Below are 17,300 nucleotides of genomic sequence, written 5' to 3'. Positions count from 1 at the left end.
GGCTTATCATTCAAGAAAGGGAGATCTTACTTTCCCAAAATTTAATAATTTCTTGATCCGGAACTATTGTTAAGAGGTTCTCCAAGGTTTTCAGCATATTTAGATCCCAACTGGGTTTTCATCCTCTTCCTTTCTTAGTGGAGTTCACTTCCAAAGAGAAAAATGCTGCCCCCTGTGCCCATCTACTTATACTGTTCTGGTCATTCTGGCATGCATGACCATAAGTCAAGGAGCATATTTTGGGCTGTAGGGCTCTCCTTGTTTTCCTTTTTCACTTGTGCATTGATTCTTGATATCTTGATTTCCTTATTTTGAAAGCCTGCTCCTGGCAAGCAAGGAGAGACAGCACTAGGACAGACAAAGTCAGCAGCGGTCTGCTGTTTGGGGCAGAAGTGTGCAAGTTTCTTCTAACCCTTTTGCCTGTTCCAGAGCCTTGGAAAACTTCTGCAAGACTTAAGCGTTTTGACCAATCATCTGAGCCCCTTGCATTTGACTTAATTTACCCCCTGGTTCTGTGAGGATTCTTTCCACTGGAACATGGACTGTGTGTTTTGCAGCTGGGCTTCCCATCCTGGTGGCTTGTCAAACCCTAGCTGCCTCCAGCATCCTCAGCAGTCTGTCCTCAGCAAACAGGCAAACGGAATGAAGATGGCTCACACTGGGGTTTTAATACACATCAAGAGAAGGAGGCAGATGTGGAAAAAGGAGGTGGATAAAACATCCACTTCTTCCAAAACACCTTCAAGGAAAGGCAATGCTATAGGCTGGAAAGAAAATCCAGGATTTGAGATAAAGACAGAAGACCAAAAGGGTCAAGGTAATGTGATTGGAGAAGACCCAGCATCAACAGTGACCTAGGGCACATTAGTTTTCAAATTAGTGTAATTGGCAGGAAACAACAGCATGCCATGGCAAAGTCAGCCATTGCAGTTGAAAAATCTATGCTTGCTAAGAAGCAGAAAACAGGGTCCAGAAAGCTTCTGTGATGACAAATTTTTGCCTGCTGGTAGGCTAAAGGATGAGATCCTCTACTTGTCAGGGTCCTTGGGCAAAACCATTCAAGCAGTCTAAGACCCCATTAAATATAGCATCTGCTAAATCACTGGCTGGTAGTAAGGGAAAGTTCTTTTGGCAGGGATGCTAAAATAAGTAGCATTGCTGGAAAAGTATGTGATGAAGGCAACACAAAGGAAATGGTATATTACGGAAAACATCGGGAGACCTGTTGAGACTCAAAGTGGAGACTGAGCTCCACAATGCGTGTGTCATTAGGATTGGATGGGTCCTCATACCTATTTTTAAGCGCAGGTGCTCTTTTCCCCTCCCCTTTTTTTTTTGTGGGAACAGTCCTCTCAACCCACTGGAGTAGTGCAGTGTCCAGAAGCATTTTTGGTACAGGAGCAGGCCAACATGCCAGGGGCATACAACTTAAGAATGAGTGGCCTTTCTCTGATCCTTAAAAAGACTGCAAGCTTTCCCTCCTTGAAGGGCATTGTAACAAAATGTCTGCCCTGTATGGGAGCTTCTTTTTAAAGAACATATAGTATCTGAGGGTTACTTTCTTCTGTCAAATTACAGCAAAATTGAGGAATGGGTGCAAAAGTTGTTGCAGCAAGGACAGATAACATACACATAAACATAGACAATGAATATAATTACGTAAGCTTCATTTCCTAAGCAAACCAAGCTAAAAAAGATTTAATTACTGAAACTTGGCCAAGAGACACAGGAAGCAAAAGCTGCTGAGGTTTTGATTTTCTGTCTGGGGATTTTTTTTAATAGTTGTCAGTATGATTTATATGGGGCCTGGAATAGCTGTACACTTTTCAGAACAGTGTTCAGCCTGGTGCTGGAATACAAGGAGTAACAAAAGTGCAGAACAATGAGGTATTTGGGAAGAACCTGAAATCTGAGCTATCCCAAAAATTCTCCCCCCAAAAATTTCGCAGATAGGATCTTGCCCAAAGAGTCTCACTGTTTTATATGTTTTGGGTTTGTTGTTTTTTTCTTTCCTAAATGTAAACACTCAAATAAAATTTTTAGAAAGGGTTTTCCATTAGCTGGATGTAGAGATAATATTTTCTTTCAGAAACATGGGCTCATGTTTTGCCAGAACAAACAATTCTGACAGATCCTGGCAACTGCTCTGTGAACCTGGCATCAGTAGTACCATTTTCATTGCCATGGGAAAGGCAGTTTGACTGTCAATCAGCCAAGGGCCAGAAAGCAGCTTTGTTTGGGACAGAGCTGCTAGGCTTCCAGGGATGCAGCTTGGACCATCCTTGTAGCCATGATATTTTGGGTGATGACAGCTGCCTGACGCCCTGAAAGAATTTGGGGGTACTGTAGCCTTTGGAGGATTCAGAGCTATTGAAGGCAGATAATTGGTTTTTATGTTGATATACAATACTTCTGCTTTATCGGGAAATGAAGCAGCGCAAAACTACGTACTATGTAGACTTATTTCTGACAGTACCTCATTCTGAAACACACTGAAGAGCTTGATCTTGATACTTCTTGATTAACTGCAGGCAAACCTATTCATGAACCTAAGAGCTAAGGAATACCACAGCCCAAAGAAAACTGAAACGCACAAGAGAAGTACACCTGATATTTTTGTTCTGTCAGGCAAAAGTATCAGTGAACTGGCTTCTTCAGTTCTACCTCCACCACAACTCTTCAATTTTAGAGAATTAATGGATCATCTGAGGAGATTTAGATCATTGTTAGTATCTGGCACTAGAAATTGTTAAATTAACTACCAGGAGATGCCAATTTTACCCTATTGTGTACTGTAAGATACTGACATTTACAGTCACTGGGGGGTTCTGAGGAGAACAGTGAAAGAGCATGACTTCTCAAAAGCTTTAGCAAGAATGTTTTAGCTAAGCTAAAGTAAAGATAAACATGTGCTTGAAGTAACACACCTGGACAAGAGGTTAAGGCATTGAGATCACTGATTCATACATGTACCTTAAAAGGTGAGAAAAGGGCATCTAGAATATTTGGACTGGTGTACTACACAGGAGTATTAGGTAATTTCCATCAGCAGTATCCTGAGAGCAAGTGAGATACAAATACTGAAGCCGAGGGGGAGGCAATAACCAGAGAAGCAACAGCCCTGAGATGCTTGGAAAGCAAATGATATGTTTCTGGAGAAGAGGAAGGCCAAATTTAGTGAATGCAAAATGAATGTATTTAACAATTCATCATAACACTGTTGCTGATGCTTAAATGAAAACAGTGCAGTGCTCTCACTAATTTAATTGTGTGTGACTCTAAATATGCCAGAATCAATAATGTGTCCTGTTTATCTGAAACTTCATTTTGTCAGATAATTTCTGATGAGCTGTTACTATGATCAGTGACATTACAGTTTAGCCATGACCTTTTCAGAACTGGTTTTTCTGTAAGCATGAAACACAAAAAAGTATGTTAACATTTGTCTTTGGTTGCTGAGCCTTGCATGCTTCTCCAATAAAGTGTAAGCAAGTCCTAGGGAGCTAAAACTCAAAACTAGCAAAATATTACAAAAAGTAGAAATCTCCTTGTTACTTTACTTTACAGAGTTATAAAAACTTATTTTTTTGTGAATTTTAGTTTGTGTAAATGATTATAAAGGTGTGTAAATGATTATGAAGGTGTGTAAATGATTATAAAGGTATGTAAATGACAATAAATCTACATACAGCATGATAATAACTACATTAATAAGCAAATAACACTCATTTATTTGTAAATAGACTGAAAAAAACTGAATAGAAGAAATTAGTCATGAATAGCTGATTTTGATTTTCCAATGTCAGTTCACCTGTTAGGTTGCACTATGATGTAAAACAGAGTCTTTCAAAAAAACCTGTATGACCTTTATTTTTTCAACAGCAACAACCCTATTTCACAAATCATTTAAAAGCTAACCCTACTGAATCTCAGACTTAATGAAGTTTGCTGTCTATTTTTGAATTTATCCTTCAAATTGGTTTATTCTATGAAATGGCAGTACTCAAAAAAGACTCTGTTTTCAGTTTGAAGTGTTCTGTTGTTTTAGCTTTTGGTATTCATTCCTGATGTATTATGAGAAGAGCTGTGAAAAAGGCATAATAACTTTGTATGAAAGTCTTTAGTTCATAACCTGGTTCCGTTAATGATATGTTGACTGAGCATAGTACATTTCTGAAGGCTTTTGTAAAGCCACAGGCTTTGCTGATGTAGCTCATGTGAAGCCTGTAATGGGTTCCATGGCAATTCAGAAAAAACATTGTTGATATCTAAATTTCATTTTCATGGATCTGAAAATGTACAATTCAGGCTAGTTACAAACCCCATAGGCTGTGTAAGGTGAATATCCAGCTGCAATGATTTTTGTAATTGAAATTGGATAGAAAATTTCTATACATGGGACAGTGTGAATAGACTGTAGAGTGTTTCTAGCTTAAGAAGTTGGGCACTGATAAATAGATGGATGTCAATACTCCTGACAATGCTATTACTATTTCATCGTAATAGCTGTCTTCAAGCTGTGAATACAAATATTTTCTATCCATACTTACTCTATTTTTTTTGTAAGAGAATACAAAGTCTTCTTGTCTGTCTTTAGAAACACAGGCTATTCCTTGTCAGTTCTTTTTTTATGTACTTGGTACAACAAATAGCTTACTTACTTATATTTACATGTTGATAATAGTACACATCCAATCATAATACTGTATTATTTTATTGCTAATAGGTATCGCTCTAGCGATATCAAGCTGCATTCATAATTCTAGCTGCATTCATACTTAACATACACATACTGACTATTGAGTAGCAGTTGGAAGATAAGGGTTAAACACGCTCAGCATGATCTTTAAATACTCTCAGACCCATGTGAGAAACACAAAATGAGTTTTTAGTGTTAAAAAAATCTGCTTACAAAGTGTTCAAACAAAAACATTAGATAGATTGTTTGTCAATGAAAGGAAGAAACTTGTAGGCAAATTTTGTTCTCTCTCTTCCTCTCCACTTGCATGGACAAAAAAACTTCACAGGTGTATTTTCTTTAATTTTCTGAGCTATTTATGGCTGTGTTGTTTACTTTACTAGAGCGCTGAGTCTCCACCGGAAACTCTACTTGTTCATTATATGTTTTCAGATGAGCCAAAACACATTTTCTCAGCACTTTGCCTAACAAAGCAATACACAAGTAAACAATGTTATCTTTCTCATCAGGATAGTCTTAAATGAAATCTTAGTAGTCCTACATGGAGGATACAGTTAATTACTGCAATCAAATGGGTAAAGGCAGGATTATTTTATCTTGTAATATCCCGTACAGTTGAAGCTCATACTGAACACTTATGGGCTATTTTTAATCCAATACACATGTATTTGTGTTAAAGATCTTTGATGGAATTTACTTCATTCAACTTGCACAGCTGTTCTGCCCCTAACTTTGCGGTGGTCTACATAGTCAGAAGGAAAAAAAAGGTATGTTTAAAGTCCTCTAGAGAAAGGTATTCAGCTCCCGCTGGAATGTTTGAAGTCAGCTGGCCAGCATCTCTTGGTGTCACTGCTGTCCATCCTAGTCATAAGAAATTTAAGTACTTGCTTTAGAAGAGCAATGTCATTAAGCATCTTCAATGAAAGTGCAGTTTAAATGAATGGAAGAGGAAGACTGTATGCTGGCTATAAAGAATGTCAGCAGACCAAAAAATTGCAGATTTGACAGATATTCCTTTAATAAACTGAGGTTTATGTTCTACTTTGGCTATTTTACAACCTTGATCTCTAAATTGTCCAAAGAAAGCCCTACTAGCTTTGGTTTTAAATTCTGATGGTAGAAGATTTGACTTGCTCTGGTTTATCCAAATATTTTTCATCTGCTCTATTGTATTGATGTTGGCTTCTTCTTTTTCATAATGCTGAATTAAGAGGCAAATTCTGTACAGAAAATTGTGAGTGATTGGCATCACCTACATCTGCCTAAGATGCTACTTCAATGTGCAGTCACTCAGACTTTGTACATCTCACCATAATTTTTGGGAAGCACCTCTAAATTCACCCTCAGCACATCCAGCACAAAATTCGTGTTTAAATGGACATGAGAAAATTTTACATGCAGCTTGAGATTCTTCATTAGTCAGTTATAAATTGTAAAAAGAAGTGATTTTTTTCTCTTCTCACTTGAGCTCATGCAGTCAGCCAAGCACAATATTTTAGCTGCTAAAATATTAATTTTACCTGTTTGTTTTCTGCTAAAGAACTCAATTTACATTTTTAGCTTTACAATGATGAGGCTTACTGCTGATCTCTCAGCAGTAGTACATAGCTCTTGAATTCTCAGCATCACTGTAGGGCACCTACAAAAGAAAGAAGTTGTAGGTCCATGTAAACAAAGGGAGATGAGATGAGATGAGATGAGATTGCCATCTGTTTGAATCTCACCCCAAATCCTATGGAAAACAGCAAGTTCTCAGGTGAAGCCTCCCATGTCTATGCAGAGCTGGCTGCGGTATATAAGATCTAGCGCAGGACAAAGCAGCAGCACAAGATTCCAGCAGACTCTCAGAGGCCATACCTTGGCCATGCATTTCTGAAAATTTCCTTTTACCTGGAATCACCATCTCCAGTTTTGCAGCCAGTAGAAATGTGACATTTGGTCTTCGTTATCAAAAATTTTCTGCATTATGAATAAAGTCTATTCTTTGTCTGTAAAGACACATTTGTGAAGCATCACAAGTTCATTATCAAATAGCTATGTTGGCAGCGGAAAATCAGTACAGTGAGCTAGAAAACTGAATTCTGTCTCTTACTTGCATATTTGTTTATAAGCAGAAAACTTCTAAATACAGGGAGAATAGAACAATTACATATTCCAGAATAATTCAGATCAGAAAAGAACTTGAGCTAGGAAACCACTTTCAGGATTTTCATTCTTCTCTGCAAACTATTGGTATTACAGAAAACCTAGGGTAAAATCTTCAGCATTGTTCCATTCATAACAGAACAGGAGGTTGGGGTGAAGTATCCATTCCATAAAAAGCATGAAGAAGACTGTGTAAGGCTAGGCAAGCTTGCTCTGTATGTCCTCAGTGTGGGAACAAGTTAAGCCAGCATCACCAGCATTCAGTTAATTAGGATCTGAAAGGAGTGTTTTGGCCTTGACTGGTGTTTTTGATAAAGAGAGTGCTGTGTTCTCAAAGTGAAAACCACTTTGAACAGTCTGCATGATAGCATGGTTTTACTCTCATGGCTGAACACAGCCACCATATGATGTGAGTGTGAATGTGTGGGATCAAGGCACTGGTTTGGGACGATCCTGGGAATTCCAGTTAACAAAAGACAAACACCAGATGCTTTACAAAGGAACCCTAATAAAAGGGAAACGCTGGAAAGATTGGCAGACAAAATCCCAAAGTCGAACTCTGTGTGGTGGCAGCCTCATTTCTTTCAGTGCCCATATTCGCCATACCTCAGTACTCTGATCCATGCAAGAATTCTCTCCTTGGAAAAAGATACAATTTATATCCAGTAAGCTAGGAGTAAGATCAGCCCATTTACTGTTAATGATATTAGAAATGGGGATAGAATGTGGCTAAATCAGAGGAATCTGAACATTTATCAGGTGTTCTAGTTACCAGTGGATTAATTTGTAAAAGAACCTGCTGGCCAGAACAGTGCAAGCAGATAGGCAAAAGCAATTGTTGCACATGAGGCTTCTGAAAATTGCTTTCTAAATAAGAGTGTTAGCAATCATTAAAAATAAGTATATAAACAAAAATGCATAGCAAAACATTAATACAGGCTATGAGACTTTTTTTTTTGTTTTAGTTTTGGTGAGTTTTTTTCAGAGAGGTGAAGGCATTTGCAAAACAATAGAAAAGTGTAATTATGGGACAATATATGGTAAACCCAAACAATTTCCAAAACCAAATCTCTTGATATTGCTTGCAAATGTGTTAAAATGGAAATTGTTTGGCAAGCATAAGGACAGAGCACAAAAGTGTGATGATGCAGCAGAATTGCCTGATTTTCTTAGTGTAATTTCAAGTTACTCCTTTAGGATCTGATACTAGGAACAGGGATTTTTTTCCTTCTAGAGCTGTGTGTGACAAAATCTTTGCACCCCTATGTGAGAAGTATCTGTTAGATTTTAACAGAAAATGAGTACATTGAAAAGTCACATCTCAAAATGTCTTCAAGGGAAAACTTCTCTCTTTTCAGTATAATTCTGTTCATTCCACTCTGCCTTCTTCTCATTTTCACCTTTTTATTCTCTTCTGCATTTTCTCTGAGCCAAAATTTTATTTTTTTATTTTACCTCTTACAAGGGCTGGTTCACAGAAAATCCTTCTTTAGGCAGTTATTTCTATGACAGCAACACTTGTCTTTTACTCCTTTCTATTTTGAAGGCCCAAAAGAAGAATTATTGTCATGTAGTTTATCAGTAAATCACATCAGCATCCTACACTTCTATCAAAAAACAGAATTAGTCTCAGGTAAAGGATAATTAAGTATTACTGTTGATGATGGTGACTGGATTGTCTAGTTCTTCATCAAAGTGATATCACAGTCATATTAAAGTACATTTTTGGGTAGAAAACTATCTATAATGGGACATATATCCTTTAACTTCAGGGCAGTAATAGATTCATTATTCTGCAGTCATGGTAATGATGGTTGATTTTTTTTCATAAGCTAATGTACTGTTAATAAGGTGTCAATTACTGATGCAAGCAAACAGGGCAAAGAATAATGTTTCTAATTGCTGTAGTTATCACCTAAGTGCAATTATCTACTATTGCTGAAATAAATCAATTTAGGATTCAAAGTTATCTTTACAACATTCACTTTTAACTTTTTTTTCGAATTATTATCATACCTGCCTTTTAAAATACTTCATAATTTTCTTTTCCTGTATTTCTTAAAAAAAATCACTGAGTGAGAAAAAAGCTAGTCACCTTCATTAGTGAACAGAGAGAACTCAATATGCATTCAATTATAGTGTTGGTTCTATAGGTCTTAAGTAAACTATTAAAAATCTCCATTGTCTTTCCCTACTTCTGCTTCAGTCTACCCTGAAGGCTTCCTCCTGAAAAGACATAATGAATTGTCTATATACCCTATTTTTTAATTTGTTTTATTTTAAACTAATTGAACTGAAACTGCTCTTTCTGCCATCCAATTGTGCTTAATAAATACATACTATCATGCAATTGAAAATAATACCAGTTTTAATAGTAGAACTTCCAGGATTCTCCTGCTTAAAAGCCTTCTTAGATTAAACAGATGCAGGAGTAGATCACTGAGGAAACCTCTTCCTCCAAACATTGAGAAGTTTGGATTAAAATGCAGTTTGTTTGTCAACAAAGAAGCAATTATAAAGACTGCTAACAAGAGAAAGAGCCCAGACAGATTTTGTGGAAGCATATGATTTGTGATCCAAAACACAGTGGCAGAGAAAGGTGCATTTCTGGACTTCATTATCATCTTCTGACCAAGGCTGTGTTGACAGAGGTCTCCCAATTAGCCTGAAGAAGAGTTAACAAGGTAGCATTCAAGAAGGCAAAGTGTTTCGGAAAGCATCTGGCTGTAAGCTGTAAAGGGCTACTCATTCCCTGCCTCTAATTGGGGTAGAGCATCCTCCCTATACTGACCACCTTCACTGACAACAGTTGAATCTACAATGCTCCCTCCATGCTCGTGATGTAAACTCCAACCACTTACTGATGGCAAAAGCTTGTCTTTCAGATCACGCTTTTCCCTGACTTCGAGTGTATATCTAATACCCCTGGAAAAGCAAAACCTTCCCAGAATCTGGCTATGTCTTTCAAGCTAATGCTTCTGACAGAAGCATTAGTCCCTGGCAGATAATTAACAGAACCAATCCTTTCTTGCCTGCTTCCCCCACATTTTCAGCTTTGCTGCTGCTTTCATTAACTCCTCATTGCATACTCTGAGCATACAAGTTTTTGCAAGGCTAAGAAGGAGAGAGGACTTTCCTAGTTGCATTCCTTCTGCTGGGTCTACCTGTGTTATGTGTGAATATAAAGTGTGGGGAACCAGGAGTAAAATAAGCTTATTTCATGGAGTAGGGAAAAGATGTCTGAAGAGATGAAAGTAGTTAATTTTTTTCTATGCCTCTTTGACTTTCCATGTGTTAGATACTTTTTTAAGGAAAGCTTTTTAACTCTTGAAGTGGTCTGTGTCCTTTTTTGACATGATCCCTTTTTGGCTATCTTTCCATAGTTCTATTCACTTCCTAAAATAGATCCATTATCACAGAACAGAAAGTGAAACAAAGATATCAAGCATTGATCTAAGATGCCCAGGCCAACAACAGGATTGGGGAAATCAAGGTTAGAGGCAGTATGCACCACAGGCATCATTGGTCATATTACAGAAGTTGGTGATTTTCCATCAGTGTTGATTCCTGTAGCAGCCATGCTTCAGGGGCACTTGACACCAATTCTCACAGCTGACTGAAGAGTTGCATATGCCTCTCATTCAGCCTGGAGATCTTTCTGGCCTTAACCATTTTTTCAGCAGTTTGGTGGAGGCTTCTGCACAAATCAGTCTCCCTAGAAAGTGAAGCAGTATGAACATGAAGTTTAAATATTTTTAACCTCTCAGTTCCAAGTCATAGGGTGATGATGTGAGAAGATGTGGTAATGTGAGTTCAATTATTACAAAAATAAAGGGGAAATAAAACAAAATTGAGAGAATCTCAAAGGTTTTCATGACAATTTGGCTTTCTGTTATAATGCACTCACCTCCAAAACAGCAAGAAGTAGAAAAGCAAAGTCATTAAGTATGTTTGGTGGAAATAAACAGGAGTTTTTACATGGATACTTTCTCCCGGGCTCTTAAAAAATAGTCAAATTTGTTCTTGACCTGATTTTACAAAAACATGTAGTACCAATCTTACAAAAAACCAAATGGTCAGTATCCTCTAAAAGTCTTGATATAGTATATAGAAAGCTATAGCACAGCCTGGAAAATAACCATTGGACTAAAAATTGGGAGAATTTAATCAAGTAAAATTCATGGAAGGGAAAATGAAGTTGTTGACTTTGGTAGAGAACATCCTGAGTTGCAGGTTGCCAGAACTTGGATGGCTGTAACAGGGAATACACATTTTGTTGCCTTCTTCCCATGACATCCCCCTTGCCATCTTACTGGCACCTGTTGGAAAGTCTCCAGGAGGAGACTTGCCCTGATGCAGTATGAATAATCTTATATAACCTGAAGCAACCTGACAGGGTAAACACACTTGACAGAATTATGTTCATCATGGATGGCTTGAAGCCACAAGGTCAAGAATTTAAGGTAATTTACAGCCATTTGTCATGCGGGGAAAGTGAAAGAAAGCAGACATTTCTACAGATAGCACATTTAGTTGTGTTGAAAACTGAACAACAGAGGTTGCATTTTCTTGTGGAAATACTGAAGTCTGCAGTTCTGATATTTTCTAAAATGAAACATTTAAAGGGCTAGAAACAATTGGGCTGTGTATGAGAAATATAGAATATCACTGAAAGAAGAACCATCATGGGTAGTTCATTCTGCATGTTAAATGAATGGACATGAAATGGAAATAAATGTAAATGAATGGATATACGGTCCAAATAGATGTGTTACTATTCCATAAAATATATATTTCTTTTAAATTAATTGAAAAGTGAAGTGACATGGCACTGGAGCAGAACAAAATAGCAGTTATTTAACAGGTTAAAACAACTCACATTGATAGCAAGCTTTCAAGCATACTGACATTGTAATAGATTTCTTTTGGTGAGGTGGCTATGGGATGAAAAGAAAGCAAAAAAAAAATCAGGAAGAAATTGAATTCAAGGCTAACTGGCACAACTTTTTCAGTGAAATTTGGGGAAAAAATATAAAACGTTCATTTTACATCAATTTAAAATAAATTTATTAAAGATAATGCGAGACCCCTGGTGGCCTAGTGGTTAGCGTGCAGGACTTTCACTGCTGTGACCACGGGTTCGAATCCCCGGTCTCCTGGCCTGATGGAGGTCGTTAGCCCTGTGAGGCCATCCATCTATGAGAAGGACACTCTAAACAAACCTATGTCCTGAGGACCTCACTGCCATTGTCCAAGCTTGCTTGGCCCCGGCAGATGAACCTTAGGATTAAAGGGTGGGCTCAGTTCAGAGCAGGCTGTGTCTCACCTAAAAAATCCATTGCGCAGGCTGGAAAGGTAAAAAGACCTTTCCCCAAATCTTTGTTCGCGAAGATGGGCCATTATTATTATTATTAAAGATAAAATCTTTGTTACTTCCAAAATATTTGAAACATTTTTACTGGCAATGATTATGGTGAAGTTTATCTGAGAAAAGAAACTCGATTTACTGCCTGTGCAACAGGACAAGAGTTTCCTTCTCTTCACATCAGGAGGCAAATCAGGAGGCAGGATTAAGACTCAAATGGCATGGCAGCCCCCTGTGTGGTACTGATACTGCCTTGTGGGGAAAGGGCAGTTCTGGCACCATCACTTGGCATGAGTGCCGGGCAGCCACAGCACATCAAGGAGGCCATCTGATGCTTCTTCCCTTCTGAACTGCAGGGGAAAGATATCAGAGTCCCCATGGATGAAGCAAATTTGAGAAGGCTTCTGACGAAAAATGTAGAGCTTTCCATTAGCGGGAGACATTATTCAGTCAGAAATAGAATCATAGAATCATTTAAGTTGGAAAAGACCTCTAAGAACATCAAGTCCAACCAAATAAAAAAAGCTCTGCCATGTCTGCTCCTAAGCCATGTCCCTAAGCGACACATCTACGTACTTTTACATCTTTTAAATACCTCCAGGGATGGTGTTTCAAACATTTCCCTAGGCAGCCTATTTCAGTGCTTGAAAACCGTTTCCATGAATAAATGCTTCCTAATGTTCGATCTAACCCTCGCCATCCCCGGTGCAACTTGAGGCCATTTCCTCTTGCCTTATTGTTTGTTACTCGGAAGAAGAAATGTGATCAGAAGGCTCAGTCCAATAGGAGCCAGACTCAAGAAGGTTTCAGATGATACAGGGCTAAGGCTCAGAGGCCCTGCAAAGCTTGACTTCTTTTACTGTACCACTGTATCCTCTGACATAATCTGCTAGCAAAAAAAAAATTAACCTTTAGGTCAATCTCACAGACTGTCACAGCAGAATTGGCTGTGAAATCTGCTTGGCAGCAACAGTTTTCAAGGAAAACAGTGTTTGTTACTCAGCTGGGTCCTTCATGAGTTATTTCTTTATTTACATTAATGGAAAATATACGAATGTGACATTTTGAATTAACACAAAGTCATTTTCTACAGATTAGAACTAAGGGACTTGTGGGTATTCTTCTTGCCATGTTAGTGAGAAGGATAAATAAGGCCATGCACACCTTACAGCAGTACCCCAGCAGGGTGGAACCTTAAACAAGATTAAGAAGACACTCATCAAGGAAATAGCACCGTGACCAGAGAGGTTGTTTTGCAATGCAAATATAAAAATTTATCAGTATCCAGTGGGAAAAAAAATTACTGATGAGACAGTTATATTAACCATCTATTGTTGTTGTCAGGCTTTTAATTTGCCTTATAATCTACATCTACTCTATTAATTAGATGAATAAAAATTGATTGTGTTATGCATTAGAGAACAATCTAGTTTTAGCTAGAATAGGCATGCTGTTTTCTAGATGGTTTATTATTATGTTTTGGACTGGTTGAAGATTTGTTTTTGTACTCCTATTGGAAAATGCCATTCTCTAACAAAAAAGAAATTAAATATTGGCATGAAGATTAATTATGACCACTGAATGCTAAGCTGATAAGGACTTTCAGAAGCTGTTTCAGCTGTAGAAATCAGGTGATGACTCATTAAATACAAAGACTTTAGAAGTAATATGGTGGCATAATCACTTTACAATTCCCATGTTAATTAAAATTTTGCTTTTTTTGCACTGTATGAAGTTACTTTCAGAAGTACAGTAGCACACTCCACATTAGAACTATTTCAACTTTTAAAACAAGTCCTTTTCAATTGTTCATATTTTACACTGAGACTCCCCTTTTTTTGCAATCTGTTGGTTTGCACAGCTTCTTCAGAGCCTATGTAAAGCGGTATACTTCTGTGTCTGGACCTCAAATTAGTACGATCAAATGCACCTCTGAAGAGATCTGCTTCTGATGGAACCAGTCATTTTTTCCATTATCAAAAAAACAGTGATTGTAAAAAATCACAGGCTTGCCAGTATTATGACTCTATTTTTGTGTACCACACAACTCAAGCTGAATTGTACCACTTAACTAACTGATAAAGCATTAGATCAGAAATTAGGTGTTCCCAAATAGCAGTGAAACAGTGAACTGGTACTGTTTTGCAATACCTTCTTTTATGAAATGCAATATATTCATATACATACATATTAATTTCTAGATGGCTACCCTAAAGAGGAAATGATTTACAGATGGAGGAAAAACTCAGTGGAGGCTGCTGACCAGAAATCTTGGAGACTCTATCAGTTTGACTTTATGGGTCTCAGAAATACTTCAGAAATTGTGAAAACCTCTGCAGGTAAGAATTGAACAAATGGTAGAGCTTTTTCTGGAAATCATATTATTTAAAAATATTTATTCCAATTTTTCTTTCATTTGGATGCAAATTGATTTCAATGTGTACCAATGTTCATATTAAAATCTGTAAAGTGCAGACTTCAAAAACGTTGACTTTGTCTAGATTTTTTATAACTTCTTCTCTACTCTAGTAGTAATTTCACAAACTAAGGAATAAATACTAAGTTGATATGGCTGTTGGTTATATACTTGAAGTTACAATATGATTCTCATTCCTCATCTAAGTTTATTTGCATTGAATGCATTTTCACCATAAATTAAAGAGAAAGATAAAATGGTAGGTTAGTGAAATTAGACACTTTTAATACTAGTTAACCATTCAGCCACAGGTTTAATATTTCTCTTAATATTTCAAAGGCACTTTTTATTTCTCAGTTGGTAAATGCCCTTGCTAGTGACTCTGCCAATTGACTGTAATTAAAATCTAGTCATGCTTATTTTATTTCTTCAGAAATCTTATTGTTTCTTATAATAGCACCAATATATATATATTAAAAAAGATATTTAAATAGAATACATTACTTGAACTGGATAAATTCTCATAAAATTCACACAATATCTAAACTTTATAGTGACTCTACAGTAATCTCTGTGATTACAATTTGGTAATTCTCACAGCTGCTGAGGGAACCTGCTAGAAGTGACCTTCTGCTTAACTGGTGGTAAATTTTTGAAAAATCCCATATATATATTTTTTTCAAAATGTAAGCAAAGCTAAGCTATTATTTTAGAAACACTGTGAATAATATTAATGATAAAAAATTATAAATCTGTGAAACTACTGCTGTTGGGTCGTGGCCCACTGACTAACATCGGCAATGTATTCTCAGAATTGGATAGCAATTTTTATAATGAAGAGTCATTAAAGCTTTAGTGAATATTTTGAGCTGGTGGTTTAGCAGAACAAAACGTTGCAAACAGCACATATGTAAAAGTTCTGTTATGGACACAAAGCCTTGTAGTCTTTAAGTTTCTCAGGAATGCAAATTTCCCATAAATTAAATCAGATAACAGTCAGGTACAAAATACCAAATCATTAAAGTGTCAGTGTACGTGGTTTAACCCCAATGACATCTCAGCCCCGTGCAACCACTCACTCACTTTCTGTGGCGGGATGGGGAAGAGATCTGGAAGAGTGAGAAAACTCATGCTTTGAGATAAAGACAGTTTAATAGGCAAAGCAAGAGCAAAAGCAAAAAAGAAGTTCATTCACTGCTTCCTATGGTCAGGCAGGTGTTCAGCCATCTCAAGGACAGCCGGGCTCCCTCACAAGCAACAGTGACTTGAGAAGACAAGCACCATCACTAGGAATATGTCCCTGCTTCCTCCTTTTTCCCCCAGCTTTGTATGCCAAGCATGATTCCATATGGTCTAGGATATCTCTGCGGCGAGTTGGGGTCAGATGTTCTGGCTGTGTCCCCTCCCAAATCCTTGTACCCCCCTCTGCCTGCTCGCTGATGGGGTGGGGTTAGGAGCAGAAAAGGTCTTGAATGTGTGCAAGTGCTGCTCAGCAATAACGCAAACATCCCTGTATTACCAACACTATTTCCAGCACAAATCCAAAACACAGCCCCCTGCCATCTACTATGAGGAAAAGGGAAGCTACCCCAGCCAAAACCAACACAGGAACTCATTGGAAGGAGTGGTAGGAAGAGCAGAGAAAGCGAACCTCCTTCTGCTTTGCTTACATCAGGAGTGATGCCATCCTGAGCTTCCACCAAGAACTGCTAAATTGAGATGCAAGAAGATTACCAAGTCAGCCATATTAAGATATTGACAGTGTCTTCATAAACAGATCTATTAAACTCTTCCTTTGCCAGGAAAAAACCATATTTATAGAGGTCTTATTCAAGTAAGTGAATGGATAATGTGGAACAAGGAAAAATCTATTTCTTATGCTCTTTTTAGTGTATGCCCAGTTCTTATGAATGAGCTGGCACAATATTTTTTGTATAATTGCTATTGCTTTTTCTGCTCACCTATGTTTGTGAGTGCAAAATCCAATAGCAGCATTGAACTGAATTTACTGGAGCCACATAGTATTTCTATTCTCATAAAGGCATTACAGGGGCAGAAAGACATTTGAAAATAGGAGTTTATTAAAATACTAAAAAAAAAATCATCAAAAACCCTATCAGGAGATTGTGAAAAGTAACTCAGAAGAAACAATGTAAATTGTATGAGTCAGATTGTCATCAGGTGTCATTAGGTTGTAAAAATGAGTTGTTCATTTTACCAGACATCTGAAAAGGGGCTCATAGTCAACAAACACATGAGAGATGTGGAAAATAAACCCCTGAGTTTGCACATGGACCTGAGTTTGCATAAAATAGACCGTATTTTTTTACACTATAGTTGAAGGTACTTTCAAGGGCAGATTTACTGAATATCAACAATACTTACTGTCAGGAGCAAACCCAGGGCCAGGACTTGAGAAAAAACAGGTACATTGAAAAACCTTGAGTATGTCGCATTCTACAGAGGGAGTCCCAAAAATGGAGGGAGGGGGCAGGATACAACCCACCTAGGACTGAACAATATGTGTCAGACAAAATATAAGGTAATTCGGTGTCTACCTGCTCTAAGCGTCTGAGTATATGTGATCAAGTAGAATAAAGAGGCATCTGTACTATGGTACGTGCCTGTTTACGGAATTAATGCCTTATCCAAGAAGTATGAGAGTTAGGAAGCTG

At 37.5% G+C, this 17,300-nt stretch overlaps 1 protein-coding gene across 1 annotated transcript in view; it reads left to right on the top strand.

The window, feature by feature from the left end:
- The window catches only part of GABRG3 (gamma-aminobutyric acid type A receptor gamma3 subunit), a 324,389-nt gene that overhangs the window by 255,405 nt on the left and 51,684 nt on the right, over positions 1-17,300 (top strand). The window contains exon 7 of the mRNA XM_027674839.1: positions 14,411-14,548. Within this exon, the coding sequence (XP_027530640.1) occupies positions 14,411-14,548 (138 nt within the window). The remainder of the gene's footprint in view (positions 1-14,410; positions 14,549-17,300) is intronic.

Source organism: Neopelma chrysocephalum, unplaced genomic scaffold (genome assembly GCF_003984885.1).
Source record: "Neopelma chrysocephalum unplaced genomic scaffold, ASM398488v2 Primary Assembly neopelma1_25, whole genome shotgun sequence".
In the NCBI taxonomy this organism is placed as follows: domain Eukaryota; kingdom Metazoa; phylum Chordata; class Aves; order Passeriformes; family Pipridae; genus Neopelma; species Neopelma chrysocephalum.
Note: the sequence above shows the minus strand (reverse complement) of the source record. Positions and strands in the feature narration are given on the sequence as shown.